At 35.5% G+C, this 13251-nt stretch overlaps 1 protein-coding gene across 3 annotated transcripts in view; it reads right to left on the minus strand.

The window, feature by feature from the left end:
- Positions 1-13251, minus strand: part of dpp6b (dipeptidyl-peptidase 6b) — a 197956-nt gene that overhangs the window by 144113 nt on the left and 40592 nt on the right. The window contains exon 1 of one of the 3 annotated variants that reach the window (XM_051138222.1): positions 11457-12128. The exons of the other annotated variants lie outside the window; for them this stretch is intronic. Within the exon in view, the coding sequence (XP_050994179.1) occupies positions 11457-11648 (192 nt within the window). The 5' untranslated portion in view covers positions 11649-12128. Of the gene's footprint in view, positions 1-11456; positions 12129-13251 lie in introns of those variants that run through there. 3 annotated transcript variants of the gene reach the window in all.

Consider the following 13251-nt stretch of genomic DNA (forward strand, 5'->3'; position numbering starts at 1 on the left):
TCCTTTGGGAGACAGTTGCAATTGTATCAGTGATGCGTCTTTCACATTTATCCACTTGGATACAAAACATGTTTGAACATTAACAGTCAGCTCTGCCGTTATCACAGTAGGAAACATAAGAAAACTCTCAAATGTCATAATCGTGAGACACTTAGAGTCTCTCCTTCTTCTTCACATTTTGGCCTTTCATGCTCAGCTTATGAGTAATGTGTCTCTACGTACAAAATGGATTTTAGATTTGAAATTGTTTTTCTAAATCCTAGGTAAACACAAGCCTGTGTTATGATGTTTCATGTTACAGTGTGTGCGCATTGTGCCCTGGGAGATAAATTAATCATGGACAATCAGGTTTCAAGACACTGCATTGTACATTTGTCAACCCTGGGGTTTATGTTCATGTTTGCATATTAATCAGATCACAACACTGACGAATTCTGCTTGTCGGTCACGTACATAGGTCAGCTAGATTCTAGATTCTAGAATCAAGTGTTTGCCTTCTACGTCTGATATTTTAATTTTGTCTGTGTGAATATTTTTGAGACAAAACAAAGCTCATGAATATTTAATGGTGTCTGCATTAAAGTTGAAAATTCTAATTTCTTTATACTAAATTTCTCTGCAACAAAAAAGGATAAAATGTGACACCCTGGGGCTTCTGTTTTTAATAAAGGAAAAAATAAAGAAAAATAATATCCGCACTTACTGCAATTACAGCTAAAGAAAAAAAAAAAAATATCCAAACAGTGCAAGGTTTTGACCAGTCAGTTCTTCATCAGGCATAACATATATTTTCTTTGTTTATTGTTATCTTTTTGTCCTTCACCTGAACCTAACACCTTTTTGCAAATCTTTGCACTTCTGTTTTAAATAAATTATGAAATACAACAAATGAAAGATAAATAATTCATTTAAAGTCAGCATACAATGTAAACTCTAATTGTCTTTTCTTGCCTATTGTGATATAAATCTGAATTAACACCTTCCCAGTGAGGAAATATGTAGGACGGGACTTGATTTTGCTGGAAAGTTAAAGTTTGATTATTACACATGACTAAAAAGATATGTATTAAAAACACTGCAATATTCCCTGTATTAAAAAAATAAATAAATAAGAACGGACTTTTAAAGTGTGAAAATATACCGTCTATTTCACTTTCCCACAACACTGCAAACCTTTGGCTTCAAAGTTTGTATTCTCCAAAGTCATTTTGTGTCATTTATTGTGATTTTATGATATTTTGTCCTTTTCGAGCATGACAGACCACAGAATACAGAAAATCATATGCTGACAAAACACTAGAGCACTGACATTTGAGAAATTCTGGACTTCTTTCATGTCTTTGGTCGACTGATTTACGAATCCTTTATAATTAATAAAAAACATAAAGATTTTGTCTTTGCAGAGTTGTGTCCGTATTATTTCACTACTAGAAAAGGCAAACAATTAATGTTATGTAGGCAAAACTAGACAATATGAGTTAAATATTGTCTTGCTATATGAGCATGAAAAAAGTCTTTTTCCTCAGAAATGTTTAACTTTCCAACTTTATAACTCGTAACTTCATATCTCACAAAGTCAGAATTTAAAAAATTGCAAGAAAAAAATGTCAGAATTGTGAGTTTATATCTCACAATTTGGAGCAAAGAAGTCAGAATTTTGAATTTTAAGAAAAAAGCCAGAACTGTGAGAAAAACTGTCAGAATGTCAGAAAAGTTGGAGTTTATGACTCACAATACTGAGAAAATAGTCAGAATTGCAAGAAAAAAGTCAGAATTGTGAGTAAAAATGTCAGAATGGTGAGAAAAACTAATAATTGTGAGTCTGTATCTCACAATTTCAAGAAAAAAAATTAAGAATTGTAAGTAAAAATGTCAGAATTGTGAGTTTATCTCACAATTCTGAGAAAAGTCATAATTTAGAATTTTTTAAAAAGTTAGAATTGTGAGGAAAAAGTCAAAATTGTGAGAAAAAATGGCTGAATTATGAGTTTATATCCCATAATTGTGAGAAAAGTAGTCAGAATTTAGAATTTTAAGAAAAAAGTCAGAATTGTAAGTAAAAATGTCGGAATTGTAAGTTTATATCCCACAATACAGAGAAAAGAAGTCAGAATTTATAATTTTAAGAAAAAAGCCAGAATTGTAAGAACAAAATGTCAGAATTGTGAGGAAAAAAATGTCAGAATTGTGAGTTTATATCTTACAATTCTGAGAAAATAGTCAGAATTTTAAGAAAAAAAAGGTCAGAATAATGAGAAATCAATGTCAGAATTGTGGGTTTATATCTCACAATTCTGAGAAAAGAGGTCACAATTTTAAGAAAAAAGTCAGAATTGTGAGAAAAAAATGGCTGAATTATGAGTTTATATCTCATAATTGTGAGAAAAGTAGTCAGAATTTAGAATTTTAAGAAAAAAGTCAGAATTCTGAGTTTATATCCCACAATACTGAGAAAAGAAGTCAGAATTTAGAATTTTAAGAAAAAAAGCCAGAATTGAAAGAATAAATGTCAGAATTGTGGGGGAAAAAAGACTGAATTGTGAGTTTATATCTGTTTATAGAAAATAGTCACAGTTTTAAGAAAAAAGTAAGAATTGTGAGTAAAAATGTCAGAATTTTAAGTTTACATCTCAGAATTTTGTGATATATAAACATGCAATTGCAAGAAAAAGTCAGAATTTTGAGATAAAAAGTCACGATTATCTTTTCTATTTTTATTCAGCGGTGGAAGCTGGCTTCCATAGGTCTCCCGTGTTCATATGGGTAGGAATAAAAGTCAGGAGCAAAACATCTAGTGTGCTTTATGATTGTTTTATGATAACCCTATACAGTGGTAGCATTTTTCTTCACAGTACCATTTGACAATAAAAGACTTTGTAGTGAAATGACACATGCTAAAATGGTTGGATGACCTCAGTGTGCTCCAGAGACATGTGACGTAACCACCAGATTAGGATGTAGATTAATTTCTTGGAATGGATCTAAGCACAGAGATAAGCACATCCGACCAGACAGTTTGTATTTAGTGAAGCTTCTAAAAGCATTTTTGGATAAGATCATTTTTATTGTACGAAAGAAAAAAAAAATCACTATGCATATTTTATTTATGATCTGCCTGACAAAGTGTTTACGCTGAAGCATCAGGAATGGGCCGTGTAATTCTGTGTGATACTCATTTACATGCCATTAGCGCTTTAATGCTACGTGTGTAATATTCCTAATAGAGCAGTAAGCCTACAATCGAGTGTGACATTTCCACACAGGCGGTACCATTTTCACTGGTGTGTGGAGAGGTAATTAAAAAGATCGTGTTGATTGACCTACTCAAATGTCCTTAGTCATGTGGCTTAGTTAGCGTACGAAAACCAGCAGCTCTCACATTGAGGCTCACATGACGAGACTGCAAACGAAACATGCAAGTCACGATTTGTAATTCCCAACCTCCTGTCTTCCGCAGCCTGCTTGATCTTATCCAGCCTGTCGCACATTGTGGACGGTGACACAAGGCAAAGCCAGGTTATTTGACTGCCCCCCTGCCTGCGTGAGTATACAGAGAAAGTCAATATGCTTCTCTTCATGAAAGGAAACATATCCACAGGCCCCTGTCCTTTTGAATGTCACTCTATTCTGGGCCAGCCACCTATGGATGATTAATTAAGGTCACTGTACTGCCTCACAGCCCCTGCCAAACACAGCGAGGGATTACAAGACGAAAAACCTGGTGTGATATTTTATACGTTGACAGCCTGTAGATCAGGGAGTCAATGGATAGTCTAACCATCTAATTAGCTCAGCATCATTGCATATTGACCGACAATTAGGAAAGGGAACACAATCATTTTAATAACAACTTAATATTTCAGAGCCGATGTGTTTACACCTTTCTGAGAAATCAGCCTTTGATTGACTTACTTATAATTGGAGAAACTATTTAACATTTAAAAAAATACACTTCACACTGAGAAAAAAACGATTTTTTAAAGTTGTAAATAGACTATTGAAGTATTTCTTGTCCCTACGCTTTAGGGACCAATTCTGACTATTAACCAGTTGCTTATTAGCATGCATATTACTAGCATACACTCTTAAAAATAAAGGTGCTTCACGATGTCATAGAATAACCTTTTTTGTTTAAATGGTTCCATAAAGAACCTCTAACATCTGAAGAACTTTTCTCTTCGTCACAAAAGGTTCTTTGTGGCGAAAGAAGGTTCTTCAGATTATAAAAAGGTAAGAAAGAGACGGTTCTTTAAAGAACTATTGTCTGAATGGTTCTTTGTGCAACCAGAAATGGTTCGTCCATGGCATCGCTGTGAAGAACCTTTTAAAGCACCTTTATTTTTAAGAGTGTACTGGCTGTTTATTAGTACTTATAAAGCACATATTAACACCTAATTCTGCATGACCATATTTTAGACTCCTTATCCTGACCCAATACCTAAAATTAAAGGGATAGTTCATCTAAAAATGAAAATTCTGCCATTAATTACTCACTCTTACATTGTTCCAAACCCGTAAGACCTTCGTTCGTCTTCAGAACACAAATTAAGATATTTTTGATGAAAACTGAGAGCTTTCTGAGCCTCCATAGACAGCAACACAACCGACATTTTCAAGGGCCAGAAAGCTAGTAAGGACATCGATAAACTAGTCCATGTGACATCAGTGGTTCAACCATAATTTTATGAAGCTACGAGAATACTTTTTGTGCAAAAAGAATATTGTTATCGGCATACGTTGAAGTAGCATTAGAAAACTTTGTCAGATGTTTTTACTTTCGCTTTCTGTACAGTGAATTGACTAAAGTTAAGACATTAACATTAAGGCATAACTAATGCACAAAGTTTTCACGTTTCACCGCAAACCCCCATGCGTATGTATCTTAAATGCAGGGAGACATGAAAGAGGAATCAATTCTGTATGCCACGCTGTCTGAAAGACGTCTCTATGCTTGTGCGTGCTTTGGGTGTATGCAAGAACAGAATGCAAGTAACGAATTGAGTTCTGTTTCGTTTCTTCTTCTTGTGGTTTTAAATAGCTTGAACATGTAAATTAGCAAATTAATCTGCAAATCACATGCCGAACAGTGGGCTTTGGACCTGGTTCACGGATCACGGATCACGGATCAACTGCAATCCGTTTAAGCCCTAATAGATTATATGACAGATCAGAGCAATCTAAATAATTAGAACAATCATTTACGCACAATATATAACCTCTGGTCTAGAATGTGCCGATCAAAAACACAGACCTGGAAGACGCAGAAACGAGCGATCTCCTTTTTATGCATATGCTTATGAATAAAGCGATTATTATCACTAAACCACATATAAATGAAAATTGCCTAATGTCAGTGAGTGAAATGTCAAAAGTGGTAAAGTACCAGGAAGTGGTAAAGGCCTGTCCAAGCTATAGGATTGCTGATGAAAGTGATGTACTGCATCTTTGCTAATACTACTGAATATGATTCAGATGTAGTGTTTGAAAAAAATGTGATTTTCTGGTCCAAGTTGCACACAAAATTACCATTTCATGTACGGTCTAAAACACAATTGCCCTCATGTTTTGCTGCTGGACAGCAATTCCAAATACATTTTCTGTCATCTTTGCAGGAAAGTAATATGAAGATTGTACAAAATAACATCTTTAGGACATAATGGGCACATACGGTATAAACAGGTATAAACCTGTGCAACATCTGTCACACAAAAAAAAGCTCAGTTTTCGCTGGACAAAAGCAGAGAGAAAAAGATGCGTTTTAAATGTATGCATATTAGTGTAGATGTGTATCATTAACATTATATTGATGACATGAAGCCGGTGAAGGTGGCTTGAGGTAATGTTATGCTGTAAAGTGCATAAATGCTCATTGTTTCTTGTCTTTGTGATGAATGAGATTAACAACAAAGATCTCGTAAGAGTCTGTGTTTAAGTCACATTACAAAAAGGATAACATGGATTATACACTAAAAAAGTACAGCTTTTGCAAATAATTTTTATCAGCTGTACTAAAATACAAAATATAGTACCACTGTGTCTATGTTTACAGTGCAGAAAAAAAAACTATTTTTATGCCTTATTGCCTAAATCAACAAAATGTTTTAAGGATATTATATATTTAAATAAGAATCTTTGATATTGGGCTTTTGCACAGCTTTGTCCACAAAACTTATTACTTACAAAACACATCAGGGATCAAAATCAAGAGGGACTGATTGAGCTCCCCGTCTGCTGATTGTCACTGCCTCGTTCATTAATTATTCAGCACAATCTACTTGTGCTGACAGACTGTCACCGGACAGAGTGGGACCTCAGACTATCCAGAGCTCTGTTGGCTCAACATCCAAAGCTTGTTTTGTCGCTGAGATCAAAGCTATTAGAACTATTTAATGCAATATACCAAAACATGAGACCAAACTACACTGCAGTTGGGTTATGTAAGCATTATTTGGTCTAACTGTGTGAAACAATGCAGAAAGAGGCTGTAGTTTTGAGTAAAATTAAATCTTTATAATATGGTCTAGATGATTTTTACAGTGAGTACCTTTGAGAGTCATAACCTTCTGCAGTCAGCTCTAGTAGGGCCAAGACCCTGCAAAGTATGAACGATTTGTCTAGACAGTTTCAGCGACAAAAAGTGAACACATCATCCATTAGCCAAGCATGCTATTCCCTACAGACACACTAGTATCTCTTAGTATCACAGCCTGTAAGACTGAAATAAGCCAGCATGAGATATGCAAAGTCTATTACTGAAATACACAGATGCAACAGCATTATATATATATATATATATACAAATATATACATATATATATATTTGTGTGTGTGTGTGTGTGTGACCCAGGACCACATAAGGGTCAATATTGTAAAATTGAGATTTATACATCACCTGAAAGGTAGATAAATGAGCTTTCCATTGATTTATGGTTTGTTAGGATAGGACAATATTTGTCCAAGATACAAATTTGGAAATCTGGAATCTGAGGGTGCAAAAAAAATCTAAATATTGAGAAAATCACCCTGTCCAGAAGAAGTTCTCAGTAATGCATATTACTAATCTAAAATTAATTTTTGATATATTTATGGTGAAAAATTAACCAAATATATATATATATATATATATATATATATAGATATATATAGATTTTATACTGACAAAATGATATTGTCTATCCCCTCACCCAACCCTAACCCTAAACCTAGCCCTCACAGAAAACATGTTTGCATCGTTACACTTTCAGATAAATCATTTACTATTTTTAATCATTTTTCAAATATTTCAGGTTTTACTATCCTTGTGGGGACATTTGGTCCCCACAATGTAGCAAAAACAAGTACACACACACACACATATATATATATATATATATATATATATATATATACACACACACACAGATATATACACAGTGTCGGGGAAAGTAACTTTTAAAAGTAATGCCTTACAATATTGAGTTACTCCCTAAAAAAGTAACTAATTACGTTACTTAGTTACTTTTCATTGAAAATAATGCGTTGCGTTAATTTTGTGTTATCTGGGCAGGGCTTGCTTGTTTGTTTTTAATATAAAAAGCTCTATTTTTGGCAAATGTACACACCAAAAGCCTCAGGCTTTGAGAAAAGTGAATTCACGTCTGTACAGTAGACCACAGAAGAAAAAATATCAACTCTTCAAGCAATATAAAAAAAGGAAAACAAATGTTAGATTATCTTGAGTAATTTTTGCTTATTAGTATGGTTGAATTACATCATTGAAGGTCGGCAGCAAAGACACTGGTTAATAAAATGGTATTAAATGCATAAAGAATATTTTTATTATTCAACATATTAAATTATTGCAGGTTTGCATCATATTCTGAGTTGAATTTCACTGTTTTTCTTCATTTTGAGGAATACTGAATCTGTTTTTTGTGTGTGAGACGAATTACTAAAAACTAATATCTTACACCCGATTTCTCTCAACATGGGGAAAGGAGAGCTTTTTATAATCAATAAATGGGGGGGAAAGTAACTGCCGTCACTTATTTGAAAAAAGTAACTCAGATATTTGCTTGTCAATTAAAAAGTAATGCATTACTTTACTAGTTACTTGAAAAAAAGTAATAATATTACGTAACTTGCATTACTTGTAATGCTTCACCCCCAACACTATATATATATATATGAATTTGTTCAAAAATAAACTGTTAGTCAGTTTGACCTGAACAAAACATGACTCAGAAAAAGGTACCATACTTAAAAACACATAGAGTGACAACAAAGAGTCACAAAGGTTTACAGGGGTCATCTTTGGTTTATGGTGGATTTTCTGACTAGGGCTGGGCGATATGGCAAAAATAATTTATCGATTATCGCCTTAAAAAATATCGTGATATGCGATAATATCGTCTACCCCGCCTTATCCCGCCCTGTCACGCCTACTCCAATCAGCACTATGCTTGATCCCCGCTACAGAGGTGGCTTTAATTTGAACGAACTGGAGCAAACTAAGAATGAACTGCTTGATGCCATTAATGACTGCCTTCGAAAGAAAAAAAAACACGCAAGTCTAGGGCTGTGACAGTGGCAGTTTTTTTCCACCGCGGTGGTAATGGACCAACTACCGTCGGTGGCGCAGTGTTGATATATAATTTTGAAACATAACAAACGTGCGGTTTATTTCAGCCTACATAACACTAAAGTAAAGATCAAAGAAATTATACAGTTAAATAAGAAAGTAGCCAAAATAAGAATGGTAAATATTAAACAAACATTTGTTGCATAAATTCGTACCAACCTCGCCCAACGCTTGTCCGACGGCTCATCAAAATAACCGGCCCGAGTCCGACTAGAACCCGAGTCTTTTCTCTCTCTTGCATTACACTGTTGCATCCATTAAGATAGCTCAGTTTTGTTTTTTTAATAGGAACGTGGTTATATTTCTTTTCGTTTCTTTGTAAAGTTAATTTAGAAATATGTTTGGAACATTTTTGTTTGTTAAATTAACGAAATTAAGATGTTAACGTATAACGACCAAGCGGCCAGTGAGTTGACCACAGCCTATGTTGATCGATTTTGCCTTCTCAAATCATCACGACTTGCCTAAAATAAAATCTTCAAGCATATCACAATGTTATTTTATGCGCATACAATCGTTTGTTGGAGAGTGGAAGCTAAATGCGCTTTGCAGGACATGGAGGCGCCTGCGCAATCACTTTAAAAAAATTAATTACGCTGTAATCTTTGCTCATAAAGGTAAGTCTAATATATCATCCGGAACTGTAAAGAGTGCAATTTTATTTGCGTGCACTCACAGTATTAACAGAATGTTGTGCTTTTGTAAAAAATAAAGAAAACAAACAAGATGTGCTTTCTGATGTCTCTGTGTTGAACAGGAGCGCTGCACAAAAAATGAAACGAAACTCAACGAATACTTGCCTTACAGATAGATATATCTATAGAAAGCTTTAAATTATTACTTTACTACTTTAAAACTTAAAAAAAAAAAAATCAAATTGACAAAAACTCTTTCATTATAAAATCCATAGAGATGCATTTCTCTCTAAAGGCGCGTCCAATTAGCAGATGGCGAGTCAGGATCGTCATCTTTGCGACACTGGCTCAGAAAACACTAGTTTATCAATAATTCATTCAAGTATGTCCTTATTTCCCTCCGACACATTTATAGTAATTACCCCGGAACTTTGCAAGCTTTAGCCTATTGTGTGCGTTTGAACGCGGATCTCTTCCAGCAGCGGCGAAGGCACTTGCGCTGGCTGCTGCTGCCGGCGGGGACAGTAAACATGGCCACGGCAGAAAATTGTTGCAGAAACACTGTATTTTATGCTTGTTATAGATTGTGTGACGCGGTGGCGCGACTGTCATTGGCACCGTCACAGCCCTAGACGCAACATAATTTGTTTTCAAAAGAAATTTGTTGAGTAACCTACATGGGTTACTGTTTAAAGCAGTTTGTCAGTAAACTGAATATCTAAAATGTGATTCATTGTGTCCTGAATAAACTTTTTTTCGTGCCATGCGGTCCACACTCCGCAGTCAAGTTATTTTTTTTTTATTTGATTAGCTTTTCTTTGTTTCATTCCCTTAATTATAGTATGTCTATTATTTCTGTTCTGTTATATATAAATGTGTAATATTTCTAAAGATATTTTAAACTTGTAGTCAAAGGCTACCGCATTTGTTGTTTGTTAAGGCGCTTCTCACAATAAAAATAGATACAGCCCGCCTCTTATCCGTAATAACTTTAATGATGCGCTTTAAGGTGTATGCATGCATTAAAACACAAAAAAGGTAAGTGTATGGTAACTACTAGGCTATTTAAAATATATTTGGCGACTTCCTATTTTTAGCCTATAATTTGTCATTTTCCGATATTGTCGATTATCGTATGGTACTGACTATAGAGATCGACATCGTGATTCTTAGGAGACATCGTCGATATACGATAATATCGTCGTATCGCCCAGCCCTAGAACACTTGACAACAAAATGGCTTCCTGCATGGTAGTTACACCTTTGTTTATCTTTTGGAAGACAGAAGTTTGCTTTGCGTGTTAACTTTTTTTCCAAAAATTTTGATAGTAGTTTTTTTAAACACATATTCAGCCCCACAATTTTTATAATATATATAATATTTGTTTAAAAAAAAAAAAAAAAATATATATATATATATATATATATATACACACATACACATACACACACACACACACAAAGAGTTAAGATGCAAAAGCCTCTAAATGTATTTCTTTAAAATGAGCATTTCTTTCTGGCTACTGGTACTTCTGATTGGGCTGAGGCTGGAATTTAGCGAGTTTGAGGTAAAAGTATATGGTATGGACGTATACTATGTGTCAGGAGAATTCACTTAGTATCATTATCTCATTTTTGACCGAGATGGCTTTTAGCTGGTTTTGCATCTGAACTCTTCATATATATATATATCAATTTTGTTTTTTGTTTTTTGACGAATATTAGCTACACCTGATAGCAGGTTGTTTGAAGGCGACGATTTGTGACGCATCATCAGCTGTGACGTCATTCTTCTTTTCGAAGGTCAAATCAGTGAAAATAACATGTGGCAGACGCAGCGTAGAAACTCTTTGGACTACGTGCTAGGTGTTCAGCGCCAAACACCCTGCTGGTCACTGTTTGTTTTGCTTTCTTTTAGAGAACTAGACCACCTCAGGAACCGTAACAGTTGTGTTACAGTTTATAACCCTGCTTTAGTTAAAAACAAAACGCTCAGTGCGCTACACGACCAACTCTTGACTTTCACATTACACGTCAATCCAACAAAAATAACCCCTTAGCTTTTACGACATGCAACAATAACTTTTACTACTGCTTAATTTCCCGTCCCTCCATTCCTCCTATTAAATAAAAAATACATAAAAGATCGTCGCCTATATAAAACAGTCACCGCGTAAAGAAAATAAAAACGCGATTCTTACGTCTTCATCCTCGCAGGCGTTTCTCTTGCGGTACTGGACCTGAGGTCGGGATGAGGGGTGATGAGGACTCTTCCCAGCCTTATTCTCCTCGTCAGGAACCTGTCCACCCAGGAGATGACTGGCTTCAGGTGGATGGGGAAAAGATTTGTTGGTATTAATCTTCCCCGTGAATCTCTGGTAAAGCGAAGCCATGAGTCCGGTAAAATCACTAAAGCATCTCAAAGCGCGGAATCTCTCATCAGCTGCTCTTCTCGGATGTGCTTTATTTTAATGTCCCTCTCCCGCAGAAGGTAAACGCTCTTCTTCTCGAATAGCCCAGAGCCTGATGTCCTCCGAAGAAAGGCAGTGAAACGAAGCCTTTAATTGAAATGAATCTCTAATGCGCTCCGTTGGAGTAATTTCTCTGTTTTATGGCTTTGACTGGAGCCCGGGCGGCACTAGAGAAAGTGTGCTCCGCATTCAAAGCACGTTGTTTCCTCTATAGCCCGCCTGCAGAACGCGTCTACACAACAGCCTGTGTTAAACTGCACTCTGTCACCGGATTTAACAAACAGAGCTTACAACGTCTCACTGCATTTCACAGAATGAGGCGAGCGATGGAAAGGCAGCAGTGTGAGCTTTACGCAGAGCAGCGTGTGTGTGTGTGTGTGTGGATGAGACGCGTTCTGCATGAGAAGTGACCACTGACAGGATATTTATCTGAAGAACACACACACCAAGCGTAGCTTTCAAATCTCACACTCACTAAAATATAAAACAATTACAGCGACCGAAACTTTACTCTCTGTATCACCCCGTAAACTGATGGATTTTTACAAATGTTCAATATTCAGAGATAACCTTTCTCATTTACTTCTAAAAACAATGCTGGAAAGGTCATGTTGCGCAGTACTGGAGTGCCACACTGTGGTAAAATGAAATACAACAGCTCGACGACACGCAGTTAGTCCATTAATGCTTTCCACTGAACCCCCAAAAAGACGTTATATTAATAATAAAACAAAGAAGTCGATTGAAAAATCGCGCAATTGTTCTGGCAATTAACCCTACGTCATGCGTTCAGCAACACACGAACATCAAGTTAACCGATAATATGAGGCTATTTTCCAGCCAAACATGCTGGATATAGTAGCAGCACAATTTACCTTAATCCTTGTAGTCCTAGTAGGCCTGTTTAAACAAATGAATATACCGATTTAAACTACTTTTTAAGAAAAAGCAGAGCTTTGAAATCTGAAAGGTCCTTTAAAGTGTTTAATAGAAACATGGGGCATGTCAAATCTTCTCCAGGGCCCCAAAACCTCCTCAGACCCCAAAGGGGTTAAGCAATCTGTCAGTTGAGGCATTTTATGTACAAACCACAAACTGTGTCAGTCCTGAGATTTCGAATATTAATATTTGGGTCATTCTTATTATGCTGTACCTCTTGAGCTCGGTAACTTGCATTAATATGACTGTATGACTGGATGCATTTATATAAAAGGATGGGGTAACACTTTAGAACACTGTTCTGTCAGTAATGAATAACAACACAGGAACAAATGACTAATGCACTATTAACATAGCAACTACTATTAACTAATAAGAAACTCTGATTAACGAATCAGTAAGTAATAGCACTCAGTTGAATGTGGTAGTTCACTATTAGCTAATCAGTAACTACTTTTTTTCATATTTCCCGGAGAACTACTATATACAGGTTCATAATTAATGTGAATAATGCAAAATGTATAATTAATTCTAAAGTGAAGATCATGGTAACCCGCTAGTAATGACTCAAGAATTACCAAATACT

Source organism: Labeo rohita, chromosome 2 (genome assembly GCF_022985175.1).
Source record: "Labeo rohita strain BAU-BD-2019 chromosome 2, IGBB_LRoh.1.0, whole genome shotgun sequence".
NCBI lineage: Eukaryota > Metazoa > Chordata > Actinopteri > Cypriniformes > Cyprinidae > Labeo > Labeo rohita.